At 49.7% G+C, this 13,196-nt stretch overlaps 4 protein-coding genes and 1 non-coding gene across 5 annotated transcripts in view; 2 read left to right on the top strand and 3 right to left on the bottom strand.

The window, feature by feature from the left end:
* Window positions 1-766: 766 nt before the first annotated feature.
* On the bottom strand, window positions 767-2,954 carry CNBA2170 (hypothetical protein; the record flags this gene model as incomplete). Its single annotated transcript, XM_773124.1, has 5 exons — window positions 767-1,765; window positions 1,829-1,993; window positions 2,052-2,225; window positions 2,280-2,420; window positions 2,478-2,954. The coding sequence occupies 5 exons, from the start codon at window positions 2,952-2,954 to the stop codon at window positions 767-769; spliced, it is 1,956 nt and encodes a 651-aa protein (XP_778217.1).
* A 604-nt stretch (window positions 2,955-3,558) lies between these two features.
* On the top strand, window positions 3,559-3,653 carry CNBAt110. Its single transcript is given in 2 exon segments — window positions 3,559-3,596; window positions 3,609-3,653. It is a non-coding gene; the product is annotated as a tRNA-Ser (tRNA).
* Window positions 3,654-3,980: 327 nt separating this feature from the next.
* CNBA2160 (hypothetical protein) lies at window positions 3,981-7,230 on the bottom strand (the record flags this gene model as incomplete). The annotated part of the gene is made up of 4 exons (XM_773123.1): window positions 3,981-5,597; window positions 5,656-6,312; window positions 6,365-6,969; window positions 7,023-7,230. 4 exons carry the CDS (start codon window positions 7,228-7,230, stop codon window positions 3,981-3,983), a joined length of 3,087 nt encoding a protein of 1,028 aa, XP_778216.1.
* Window positions 7,231-7,514: 284 nt separating this feature from the next.
* CNBA2150 (hypothetical protein) lies at window positions 7,515-9,908 on the top strand (the record flags this gene model as incomplete). The annotated part of the gene is made up of 5 exons (XM_773122.1): window positions 7,515-7,845; window positions 7,907-8,130; window positions 8,179-9,570; window positions 9,650-9,719; window positions 9,796-9,908. 5 exons carry the CDS (start codon window positions 7,515-7,517, stop codon window positions 9,906-9,908), a joined length of 2,130 nt encoding a protein of 709 aa, XP_778215.1.
* A 463-nt stretch (window positions 9,909-10,371) lies between these two features.
* Window positions 10,372-13,196, bottom strand: part of CNBA2140 (hypothetical protein) — a gene marked incomplete at both ends in the record, with an annotated part of 3,665 nt that continues 840 nt past the window's right edge. Inside the window, 5 exons of the mRNA XM_773121.1 lie at window positions 10,372-11,082; window positions 11,140-11,364; window positions 11,423-11,939; window positions 11,996-12,187; window positions 12,240-13,196. The exon at window positions 12,240-13,196 is cut by the window's right edge and continues 58 nt beyond it. Coding sequence (XP_778214.1) covers window positions 10,372-11,082; window positions 11,140-11,364; window positions 11,423-11,939; window positions 11,996-12,187; window positions 12,240-13,196 — 2,602 coding nt within the window. The remainder of the gene's footprint in view (window positions 11,083-11,139; window positions 11,365-11,422; window positions 11,940-11,995; window positions 12,188-12,239) is intronic.

The raw sequence follows: 13,196 nt of genomic DNA, 5'->3' as shown, positions 1-13,196 counted from the left end.
GGGCACGTAGAAAATTCCAAATATGACAACATTGTAGAGATGGTCACAAAGAGGAAACAACTCGACGAGGCCAATGCGGCGAGGCGCAAGCAAGAGATGACAGAACAAATGGCCCTTTTTAAGTCTCAATTCTCACCTCTTAGCTCTACAGACAAGACCTCTTCAAGTTCAAATCAAAGTTCTCAATTATTCATGTCAAATCCGCAGACTCGTAAACAAAATGGGTTCCAGATGCGATGGTGATCGCTTGTAAATAATCTTTTTGGATATTCGTTCGTTGTATAGTAACAAAAAGGGCCATCATTGCTAGGTCCCTATGGTTCGCTTTGTCCTTGCTTTTCGAAGCACATTATTATTATAAATTGGCGTCTTTCATGTGTTTTCACTTTAAATTCATACCCAGAGTTGTATCCTAGTATTTCGTCGATTATACCATGTTCATTGTCCATGCATCACTAATGGATTCCCCCCTTTTATAATAAGTACAGCTGCTTATCATCTGCAAGACAGTCATTTTGCTCGCACGCGTTCAGTACGCAAGCATGGAGTACTCATTATTGAAGTCGAGTAGCGATTCGACATTGCTGGATTGGACTTTCAAAATCATGTATACTTTGCTAGATCTCCACTGTAGTGTACAGCCTGTCGCCAGTATGGCGAAGCAAGTTGATTAAGAATCCAACATTATTGTAAAAAGAAGATTCGACTGTGCAAAGGACAAGAAAAACGGTAAGAGTATGGCAAACGCAGGCTGTGCGACGTCACATTACATATAACCGCCGTAATATTTCTGCCCGCTACTCCCTCTACTTATGTCATCCTTTGTCTTCTTCTTCAAGGACAACCCCTCGGTTTCCTTGTCAAGATCCTTTCCCCAATTAGCCACTTTGCCGCCACCGTTTCCCCGTCTTCTCCACTCGTTTTCCCAGTCCCGTTCTTGTTCTTTCCCACGACCTTTCCTGCTACGCGAAGTTGAATTTGAAGGAGTGGGTGATTCAATTCTACTCAGTAAGGATGGAAGGGCCGAAGGCGAATTGGAAGACCTTTGGCCACGAGGTGTAGAGTTATTACTATTCTGACCGCTCAAGGCGCGGGACACTAAGGCTTTCGATCCGGCTTTTGCTCCGCGTTCACCTTCGCGCACAGAAGGGGAATCTATCGCCCGGTCTCGTATGTTGATCGCGGGCCTATAGACTGCTTTGGGTGGAGCAGAGTTAGGTGCAGTCTCTTGGACAGCATTGTCACGAGAGCCATCTCGGCGATTGGGCGAACGAGATCGACGTCTAGGAGGAGCTTGCCCACGAGAGCGAGGAGGTTCACGATCTCGATCAAAGAATTCTCGGGAAGCCCGTTCACGGTCGTATCTGTCCCTGTCCCATTCCTTCCCTCGCATTTCTGAATCCCAAGGACGTTTCCCACCCCTTCCTCCTCGTGGATTGTTTCGTGGCGTGCCGGCGCCCTTTCCAATATTGCGATTTCGGTCACCACTGAACCAATCGTCTTCCTCATTGAAATCGGTATCGCGTGCCATCATTCGTTGCTTCTCCTTTTCTCGCCCTCTACGACCAGCATTGGATCCAGCAAACGAGTCATAAGCACTAGTATAGGGTATGGCCGAAGGGTCGTCATCTTCCCATCGAGAATGAGTGGGATTAGGTAAGAACGATTTTGGAGCAGAGAAGAACGGTCCACGTCGTGCAATCTCTCGCGAGAATGCCGAAGGAGCCGTAAGCCGAACTAGAGAACCACGGCGTTGGGGACAGTCCTGTTATGAGAGGTCAGATTCGGCCAGATTCGATAACCCTTTACACCTGATGGAATGACTAACATCACCAAAGTGGCCTGTTCTAGCACAGTTGTAGCACCAATCCTCCATCGCGTCGCCGCCGATGGCCTCCTTCACCCATCCTTCGGCTTTTTCTTTCAGCTTGATTGTCTCACGTCGGCCGGAATCCGAGCGGTAAGTGTAAATCCTCCACAGAGTAGGGCAGTTCTACGCATACATAAGCACGGGAAAAGACGTGATACAGAATGAAAAGATTATGTCCTACTTTGTCTGTATGCTCTCTACTCCCGCATCGTTCACAACCTGCCCATCGCTTATTCCTGGAAATGGGGTCTGGACATTCGGATTTGTGATGACCTCGTCGACCGCATCCATAGCAAACTTTGCTAAGCGGACAATCGCGACGCTCATGCTCGTCCATGGCTCCACAGGTTGTACACTGCAAATATGTTAGCATCTGGGAGATGAAGCACATTAAAAGCAATCTGCGTACAATGATATGTGGACACTTTGAAGCTTGGTGACCGGGGCGCTTGCAATTTTGACAGACCTTTCTGGAATCCGCTGTCGCAAGAAAGGTCGCTTCTACTTCCAGGTTATCCTCAGGCTCAGGATTAAAGTATCTTCTTGAACCCTGTACCAACCAAGTCAACAAGGCTGATAATTGCAAAGGATTACAGTTTCGACCTACTCTGATAATATCATCATCAACAAAGTGAAGGCCTTCCAAGAAATCATCCCCTCCTAATGAGTGATCTCCTTCTTCCCCGTCATCACCACCATCTTCAGCGGCTTGCACAGCCGAAGAAGTCTCCAACAGTACATGTTGAGGTAACATCAGCCCTTCTCCCTGACCTTTCTCGGAGATGGCTACCTTGTCATCTTTTGTCTTGAGTTCCACATGTAACTTGCCGTCTGTGGTGACAATCGTCGGCATCATAGAAGTGTTGAATAGCCCAGGTGGTTGAAAATGTTCACCTTTGACAGGTGGACGGTCACCATCTGCTGGGAACTCATCTATGATGATGTTACCCAAGAGCAGCTCCCCATCTTCGGTTTCGAATGTCCCCTCATTGTGATCCGAAGACGGAGATGGAGACAATTGTATACCTGCTGCCGCCACCAAAGACCGCATGGGCTTGAATGAGGTTGGGACGTAATGGGCCATGGTAGGATTGAGCACAATCTCAGTATTGTCGTGTGTAGCTAGTCAAGTTGCTGATAAAAATCCCCCTTTCGGACGACAATCGTGATTGTTGAAATATAAAATCCCTTGACAAGTCGTAAAGCAGAGGCGTAAATGGTGGGTTGATGACCGAACGATCGCAAGTTTGCGAGATTAATCGGGTCGAGGAGTAGCCAGGCTTCGAATTTGTTTCGTAAGCCTTGTGCTTCTTGATATTGGCGACACCCGGGGGTGAAAAATGGAGTAAGACTGGGGTCAGGAGGTGAACACGGGGAAGAATGATGTGGAAGAAAGAGATTCAAGCTGGGCAGCCGGCAGCAACAACTTTCAACAATTTGTGCTCCGCGTCGTAAATTATTACGAGAATTGACAACTTTGAGGTTTAAATTCCGGAGCTCCACCAAGTTTCAGCACAATCCAACATTAAGCTTGATGGTATTTCCAGGTGTTGGCATTTGGGAGACACCAAGTCATGATAGTTGCAGACTATACATCAAGGGTGAAAAGCCTTACATATAACAGACAAAAAACAATAGAGTAAAGCTTTGTTTACTAGATAAATCCTTAATTAAGCCTAACACCAATTGGAGTAGTGCGACAGTGGTTACTCGGTTCGATTAGAATTTTGAAATTCCTCATCGAATGCCGTCAGGCGCGCAGGTTCGAGTCCTGCCTGCTCCTGTTTTTACTTTTTAAATCCTTTCAATTCCTTTTTCTTTTTTTTCCTTTTGTTGAATCGATCATATAGACGACAAAACTGGAGGATATCAAACAGCTTTTCACCACCAAAGGCTTCCTCCTCTCATCCCGGTACTTTATCCTTGAGCTTCATGGGGTCAATGATACATATATAGAAGATGACTTCCACTATTTTATACCCCAGCTAAGCTATATTACACCACATCCGTGCGTGGCTGACTACTACATATAATTATACTACACGACATGAATGAATTATAGCCCACTCTATTATTATCCACTCTATTATTATTATTATCATTATTTTATTTATATCGAATCACCACCCCAGACCATACCGTCCAGCTCTCCCAACGCGGCCCAACTCATTCCTTTTACGCCTAAAATAGCACCCAACACACCTTCTTCTTTACCTGCCAACCATCCGTTTTCCACCCTTCCACTAGCAAACTTCCAGCCGCTACCTTCGATCCCTCCTGCGCCGAATCCCATCCCAGATGGCCCTTCAACAGTGCCTGCTGGCGAGACGGTCCCGTTGAGGACACCTAGGGTTTCGCATAAGCGACGGCAGAGGATTCCGAAAGGGTTTGAGCGATAGTCGGATTTTTGAAGAGCGGTGTCAAAGATGATGCGGGTGAGAAGCGGTACGCTTCCCGGTACGTTGCGCATACTTGCTCTGACATGCAAGGGAGAGAGAAAGGCCAGGGAGTAAAGGCATAGGGCTAGTGTTTCGTTGTAGCCCAAGGTTTCTTCGATGCTATGCATCGCTTCGAATTGGCGTTTGGTGACGGGTAAGAGCTTGAGAAGGGACTCGTACATGTCTATCAGCTCTGAAGGGGGAACAGACGACCCCAGTGCCTCGCGATTTGCATCTGGTTGGGCAAGAAGGGAAAAAGCGGCGAGGGCACGGTCAATGGATGGGACGACGGTGGGCGGACCGACATCGCGGATGGATGATGAAAGCGTGGGACCATAAACAGGCTCACTAAGGGCATTGGACTCCCAGCCTGATGCGATAAAGGTGGATAAGAGTCGGAAGATGGCAAGGCTTGAAGACGAGGGTACCCGAGGGAGCTCAACGTACTCGCCAATGTTGACAAGGATGCTGACGCAATCGCGGCGGATTCGGGCGAGTTCTATGATGGAAAATGGTCGTTTGATTTTGGTGCAAGTCTCTCCGGGCAAACGACACAATCGGGCATCTGAGATGGAAGCTAAGAGGTTGATCATTTGAGGATAGGATGCCATGAGTTCTTGATTGTCTGGAAGCATCGAAAAGTTGCGGAGCATATTGATACACGCGAGAACGATTCCAGTGCTCCCGCTCGTTTCCTCTTTTCTCCATTGATACTCTTCCTCATCCTTGTATACCGAGAAATCAAAATCCCTTCCCAATCGTTCTAGTTCGAAAAACGGCATCTTGTTCAGATTGTCCATACAGCTGTTCTTATCGTCGGCAGCCGATTCTTCCTTGACGTCATTCAGATCATGCCAACTTTTCAGCCATCCACTCCGCCCTCCATCCCCAAATGCGGCCTCTTCCGTCAAATCCAAGAGCTCGATGAAAATCTCTCTCAGGTGATGCAGCGGCAGGCCGTTGATATTCTCTTCGGGGTGCGACATTGACAGCATATTTAAAACTGTGACCGCATAACCCAGTTCCTTTGGCATACGGCTTCTCAGGCCCATCAATATGGCCTCCATGTCGACCACTGCGAGATCATGGATAGGGCGGGTACCTTGTCGAAGGGAGTGTTTAGGGAAAGTGGAGGAGACCATGGAAGGTTCCCAGCCGGCAAATGTCTGCACAGGAAAGTTGATGGGACGGTATTCGACACGGTAGCGTGCTCGCTTGGTTGGTTCCGCAGGAGGTTCGGGGGCAGGAGTAGAAACAATTGGGGGCGGAGCGGGTGTAGAGGCGGTTTCCTATTATAAAAAATTAAAAATTTAGAAACTGTCGCATTGAAGCATGCCTTGAACATACTGGTTGAGGTGCATTCGCATTCTTCCTCTTCCTCTTTTTCCCGCCAGAACTGCCCGTAGGCGTCTCTGCTTCTCCGTCAATTGGGCTTGGCACATTGGTGTTGACAGACAGATCCTTCTTTTCCTTTTTGCTGGATGTCTTTCTCGCTCGAGGTGGGCCAGATGTAGTCGAAGATTTTGTAGAAGAATCACTTGGTGAAGGCGCGGGATGAGTAGGCGTGGGAGCGGTGGAGGCAGGTGGTGGTTGTGCTGATGTATTGAGGGGTGGCGGTAAAGAAGGGACGGCCGGAGCTGGTGTCTGTGCCTGGGCTGATGACCAACTTTCTGCAGGGCTAGGGGCTTGTCCTGGAAGTCTGAAACCGGCCAGGCTAGGCATGACGGGTGGCGGTGGAGGCGGTCTACCTTGGGCGATGGCCATTGCCTGTTGCCTAGCATACGAAGCCTGCCTTGTTTTTTGCATATGTGTCTCAAACCCGTGGATGTAGGCAAAGTAGGCAGCGGTGAGGTACTGGACAGGATCGGTCGTCATTGTAGGAGGGGCATTAGGATCTGAATTGGGGGGTTTGGGAGCAGGGATGGGGTAAGGGAGAGTCGTGGGGATGTTCTTGACTGCTAAAAGATTGCGCCATGTGGGACTGTCTGCTGGCTGTTGCATCGCCTGTAGAAAGGATGATCAAGGCAATGCTAAAAGATTCGATGAAGGCACCTACATTCATAATACCACCGGCCTTCATGACGGCCATCAGCAGATCAATGACGTCCATCCATCCGTCTCCAACTTTGAACGCTCCTTCTCTTTCGCCGTTATCGAATATGGCTGGGGGCGGCTGTTGTCCGATATTTTGAAAGTAGCCCATAAATGTCTTTAAAAAGTTTTGTCGCTGTTGCACGTGGCTGAGCGGTTGTCGTGGTGACTGGCCTTGAGGCTGACCGGGTAAATTTGGCTGAGCCTGTGATGGTGGACGAACAGAGCCATCAGATGGTCCAGCCATGCTTTGCTGCTGATGAGCTCGTTGTTGTGCTAGAAACAGTTCGCGTTGCTGTTGCGACATGAACGGTTGTTGTTGTTGCTGTTGTTGTTGTTGTTGCTGCTGCTGCTGCTGTTGTTGTTGCTGATTTAAAAGATTATCGCCTGAGCCAGATCTGGGCATGCCCGGATGTTGAAAGCTATCTTGATGGAGGGGGTTGGAGGGGGAGGGTGCGGTAATCGGCGATGGTGCAGATAAACCCGGCTGGTTTGCAGGCGATGGGGCGCTAGGTCCGGGCTGCGGCTGCTGGTTGGCTGTCTGTTGAGCCGCGAGCTTTGCGCGGTGGGCTTGTGAGTTCTGGAGCGCTTGTAACTGTGAGATGTGAGCGGTGGCCGTGGACGGTGGGAGAAGTAGCTTGCCTGCTTCATGATGGCATCCCTGTTCTGTCCTTGCATGGAGCCCATGGCAGCAGCCATTGCTGTGATGTGGTCTTGGGAGACTGGCTGCCGGTCTGCAAGGCCCTGTTGCTGGGCTGCGAGGAGGGCGAGGCGGGCCTGTAGATGCGGGTCCGAGAGGTTGACTGGTGGCTGCTGGTTTTGGTTGTTCATAGTGCGCTGGCGTACAATGCGGGTCCGAGTGCATGGAAGAGGACAAGTGTAGCAACAGAAGACGCGACGGCGGCGGAGGCCGGGGGGCGGCGTCGGGATTTGCCCAGGTGGCACCCGCAAGCGAGGGATTACTCAGCGATTACAAGATAGTTTGTAATGCTTATTAGTATTTAGTACTAATGGAGGGCAGAGTGCGACTAATGCGTCCCGCGTGTCTGCAACTCCGGTCGCCACCCGCATCTCTATCAACCTCTCCCATCACTTCTTCCTCCCCGCCCGCCGCGATGCACTCCGCACTGACCCCCAACACCGCCGCGTTCCTCGAGTACATCTCCCCGGGCGACGCCCCCACGTCGGCGCCCCCCGCCGCCCTCTTCAACAACATGCCCGTCCCAGGCCGCGACACCCCCGAGGACACCCCCCCCTCGGCCTCCACACACGACTCCCAGCTCAACGAACACCCCGCCCCCTCCGACGACTCCGACTCTCTCACCCCAGAGATCGCCCTCGGTCCAGCAGACGACCCAGCTAACAAGGACACGCTCGCCGGCAACGGAGCGAACAAGCGGAAGGCCGGCAGGCCGAGTGCGGTAGTAGACGACGACGACGAGGATGGTTAGTCTTTCTCGTCCGCACTCTCTTTCCCCTGTTGACTCTTTTTTTCTTTCCTTCTCAGCTTCGGACTCGGATCTTCCATCGGGGCACGAGGACAAGAAACAGCACGGGGCTGGCAGAGCTGCCGCCGGCTCGGCCTCTGGTTCAGGGAGGAAAGGAGGTCGAAAATCCGGCGGAGGTGAAGGTGATGGAAAGAGAGAGCTGAACAAGTCCGAACGACGGAAGGAGCAGAATCGCGCTGCTCAAAAGGCATTCAGGGAGAGGAGAGAGGCCAAAGTCAAGGATGTGAGTATCCGTATCTTCTTTTGGGCCGATAGACTGATGCAACAGCAGCTCGAGGACAAGGTGGCAGAGCTCGAAAACAAAGCATACGGCACGCAGATTGAAAATGAAAACCTCCGGGGCATCCTCAAGCGTCTGCAGGAAGAAAATGTCGCTCTCAAGCAGTCCGCATTTACATTCTCCATGCCCGTTAACAGTCGCAGCTCTACAAACAGCAACAATGGCAACTTTTCCGTTCCCGCTCCCCAGAATCCCAAACCTCTTACACCGCCACAGAGTAACAACGATGATAGTTTGAAGAGCGTTAATGATGTTCCTATGCTTGCTCACCGCCATTCATCGACCAACACCGTCAGTGATAATAGCTCAGAGTCTCTCGTGTCCCTCCGCAGTTCAGATCGCACTCCTCCCGCTCTGTTTTCCGATCATTTTAATACGTATGCTCTCGGTGCAATACCCGTTCCCCCGCCTTCTTCATCATCTCAACCTGTTCAAAAATACCCCTCCGCTTCAAACGGACAGCAGTCCATGTCTTCCAACTCCAATTCATCTGGTGTCATTTCGCCTCCTTCTGCCGATCAGTCCGAGTTCAACGCTCTTTGGGAAAGCCTGTATCCAAACGACGTGGGGAATCTTCTCAGCCAGAATACAAACCAGAATCAAGGCGGTCCATTCACTCTACTCAATTCGCAGCCCGACTCCATGTCGTTTGCATCGGCCGGCAACAGCATGAATGACTTGTTCAACTTTGGCGCACCATCTGCTTCCATCTCTACTTCCGCTCGACCCTCTGTCAATCCTGCCCCTGCCTCTGTGACCCAATCGGCGAACCACATTACCCAAAATTTGGGGGCTACCGGCCAAGCGTCTGATTGGAATCGATTTGCTTTCAGAGAGCCCACAGCTGAGGCATCAGCTCCCAATTGGGATGTAACGGACAACAGCGTCAACGAGTTCCTCGCTTCCCTGTCTGGTGATACCACCACCGACACCACTGCCAACGATTATCTAAACAATGACGACGAAGCATTCAACGCTCAGCTGCGCAAGATCTTTGGTACTGACAATTCTCCTTCCGCTGCCTTCAACCTTCCGTCAACTAGCTTTAGCCCCAACAATTACCTCAACATGTCTCCTTCGCCCGTGATGCCCCTGTCCAACTCCCAGTCCCCTCAGTCATCGGATTCAAGGTCCAATACCAATATCTCCTCTGGACGCGGTAATGATATCTCAATGATCGACTCTCCCGAGTACTCGATGGGATCGTCCCGCACAAGCGTGTCCCACGAGAGTACCGATTTGCAGCAAGGAAAAATCTCCACTATTCGCAGCCTGAAGGAATATGCTTGCAAAGCGGACAATGAAGTCATCCATGTAGTGGATGAGAAAGGGAGGGTTATCAAGCCCTCGGAACTCTGGATGAGATTCGGGATGCAGCATGAGGTGAGTCCCCCGCACCGCACCGCCCCCTTTGTTTTTCATGTAACCAAGGCCTGATGAAACTGACACATCCGTGATATAGAACCCAACAGAACATTTGCTTATCGATGATTTGTGTGATCAAATGCGTGCCAAGGCGACGTGTAAGGATGGTTAGTCTTTTTTCTTTTTTTCTTGGCGTCACTCTATAAGTGGATTTTTTACTCACACGATGCTCGTTCGAATTAGGCAAACTGCAGCTGGACATAACAGACGCCGCCGTTCTCTTTCAAAGGGGCGAAGGACAACCCCACTCGTATGCTGAAAAGATGGTGAAAAAAGCGGCGAGTCATTCGTCATAGATTGTTCTGTTTGTGGAACAAAGGTTCGTTTTTTATTTTTATTTAGATCATAACTATTATTATAACCACGAGTCTCTTTCGTTTTTGTCTCCCTTATTTTGTTTTTCCGTTTTGGGTGGGAGTAAGGCTTGACTTTCTGTCATATTCTGCTATTTCCCATTCTTTCTGTTCCGACCTTTTTTTTTGTTTTGGAATCATTTCTTCACCGTTTTCTTTCGCATGTACAATATGTATAGTAAGCAAGATCCCGATGCTTGGTACTCTTGTACTATCCTGTACCATAATAGACACTCTTCAAAAACTCAGTATCATGCATTTTGTGCACCCGGGCCTTTTCCTTTTCTTTTTACCTGTCGCGTCAACGCAGTTGAATTGAAAGTTAACTACTGGAAGACATAAAATGTTGAATGTGCATCAATAACCAGGGTATCCCAAACTGAAAACGTCTCATCTAGCCACATATCTAGGCCCTCAATGCAAGGCTCAGTACGAACCTCTCGCCCTGACCCAAACCCTCCGCCTCCTTCATTCTAACTTCTCTCTTTAGCACCTCCTTGTCCTCTCCCTTTTGACTTAATTCCACAGGCACGCCACCAATCTGCTTGTTCAAGTACTCTTCATTCCCGCTGATAGCAGGTCTGATAGCATCCTCTTCCCCAGCATCGTATTCGTAAAAGATGTCGACCTTGTCTGAAGGCTTGAGGCCCGCTTCCTTTCGAAGCTTGTTGACTCGAGAAGTCAAAGATCGGAGGAGAGACATATTTTCCAATTCGGGATGTCGTCGGATATCAAGCAAGATGATCACATCATTGTCGCTTGCAGTGTCATACTTGACTTCGCCAGTCGGGACTTCGGCAAACCGGGTGACAACAAGATCACCGGCAACAAGCTCAACACCGTTGACCACAATCTTGCCCTCGGCAACAAATGCCTTGCACTCATCGGTAGACATTTTGGGAAGGTGCGATCGGACCTTGCCAATGTCCTTTCGGAGCTTCTTGCCCAGAGAAGGCCAGTCGGCCGTAGCACGGTACTTTATACCCACGGCAGATTCCTCCGAAGTATAAACAATGTTGACGACGTTGAGCTCAGCGGCGATATAAGACTCGAGAGAGCGGACATCATCAAGGTACTCTTGGTCGTGGTGGAAAATGATAAGCTCCTTAAGAGGCATCTATAGGGCTTGTTAACGGAAGATAGAATTTGCAAGTCCATGAGGGATGCAACTCACCTTGACCTTGAGAGTCTTTCGATCTCTGATTAACCTACCCAAATCAATGACCGCACGCATCCTCTGTACCTGTCGCTCAATGATGGGGTCGAAATACTCGGCCCTAATCTTAGGGAACGGCAAAAAGTGGACAGATCGCACGTCTTGAGCGGGATCCTCGGGGGCCGGTGAGGTAGGACGGAGAGCTTGGTAAACAGTCTCACACGTGAATGGAGTGAATGAAGACTGCATATCTTTGTATTAGCACTCTCCTATTTTTCCATAATATTAGAACGTTACTAACCATGGTAAGACAAAGCGTCAAAAGAGCCTCATACAAAGTATTGAGGGCCGCCCGTGTGTCCTCGACACCGCCAGAGCCCTTCAGACGACTTCGGTTGAAACGAATATACCAGTTGGTCAGATCAGAGATGAGATCGAGAAGCTTGGGGATGACGGTGTAGAGTCGGTAAGCCGCCATCTCGGTCTCGACATGTTGGATCAGTGTTTGACAGGTGGCCAAGATCCACCTGTCCATGACATTTGTAGACTTCTTGGCGTCGTGATCGTACACGAACTTGTCGCCTGTAGTCTGCTCGAAAAGTTCAACCTGTCCGAGGTAAAAGTTAAGAGAGTTGATCCACTTGAGAATAACGTTGGTCAAAATCTCTCGGACACCTTCCTCACGGAATCGGAGGTTGTCCGCTCGTACAACAGGAGAATTGACCAAGAAGAGTCGGACACAGTCAGCACCGTACTTGTTGACGACTTCCATAGGGTCTGGGTAGTTCTTGAGTTTTTTGGACATCTTTTTGCCGTCACTGTTTTTTTTTCTTTCGGTTAGCGCATGATTTATTTATAGCTACTATGGACGCACGCTGCCAAGACGAGACCGGTCACAATTAGGTTCTTCCAAGGAGCGGTCTCGAACAAGTGTGTACCGAGAACCAAGAGAGTGTAGAACCAACCACGGGTTTGATCGATACCCTCAGAGATGAAGTCGGCAGGATAGCTCTTTTGGAAACGCTCGACATTTTCGAAAGGATAGTGTGATTGAGCATAAGGCATGCTATGCTAGAAGTTAGGAACGCATTCAATTGTAAAGCAAGACATTGACGTACCTTCCAGATTCGAACCAACAGTCAAAGACTTCTTCAATCCTACGAAGAGTACCCTTACCCTGCTTGGAAGGAATGGTAATGGAATCAATCGATTCCCTGTGCAGATCGCTGATACCCTTCTGGCCAGAAAGTTCCTCGAGCTCGGCAATGGAGCTCACGCAGACAATCTCCTCATAGTCCTCGCTGACCCACAAAGGAATGGGAGTACCCCAGTACCTGTTCCTTGAGATGTTCCAGTCCCTTGCATTCCTCAGCCAACCACCGAATCGACCTTCGCCGATGGCCCCAGGCACCCATCGAGTCTTCTCATTGTTCTTAACGAGTTTATCAGATATGTTGGCAACTCGGACAAACCAGGAGGGAATAGCTCGGTAGATGAGGGGGGTACCAGACCTCCAGCAGAAGGGGTACGAGTGCATAATATCTGATCGAGTGATGAGACGGCCCTTTTTCTGCAAATCCTTGATGAGAGCCGAGTCGGCTTCCTTAACGTGCTTGCCTTGATGCTCAGGGACTTCAGAGGTAAAACGACCGGATTCATCGATAGGGCAAGGTGGGATCTCGTCATCGCGAACAATTTCGTTGGCAACACAGATGCGGTGGTCATCTTCACCAAATGCAGGGGCTTGGTGGACGATACCGGTACCATCAGAATCGGTAACATAAGTGTCGGCAATGATTCGGAAAGCCCGGTCTTCGTATTGCTCGGTGAAATAGTCAAACATGGGCACATACCTCCACCCAACCATGTCTTTACCCAAAAAGGTACCGACCTTCTTGAACTTGGGTTCCTTCTTAGGGTCCGGCTTCTTGCCACCTTGGTACTCCTTATAGACAGTCCCTAATAAGCTTTCGAGAAGAATGAAGTTCTGGTCACGTTCAAAGTCGTGAATCTTAATGTAGGTAAATTCGGGGTTAACACAAAGAGCCAGGTTGGAGGGAAGTGTGTAGGGCGTA

Source organism: Cryptococcus neoformans, chromosome 1 (genome assembly GCF_000149385.1).
Source record: "Cryptococcus neoformans var. neoformans B-3501A chromosome 1, whole genome shotgun sequence".
NCBI lineage: Eukaryota > Fungi > Basidiomycota > Tremellomycetes > Tremellales > Cryptococcaceae > Cryptococcus > Cryptococcus deneoformans.
The sequence above is the reverse complement of the archived record's forward strand: the minus strand, read 5'-3'. Positions and strand labels throughout refer to the sequence as shown.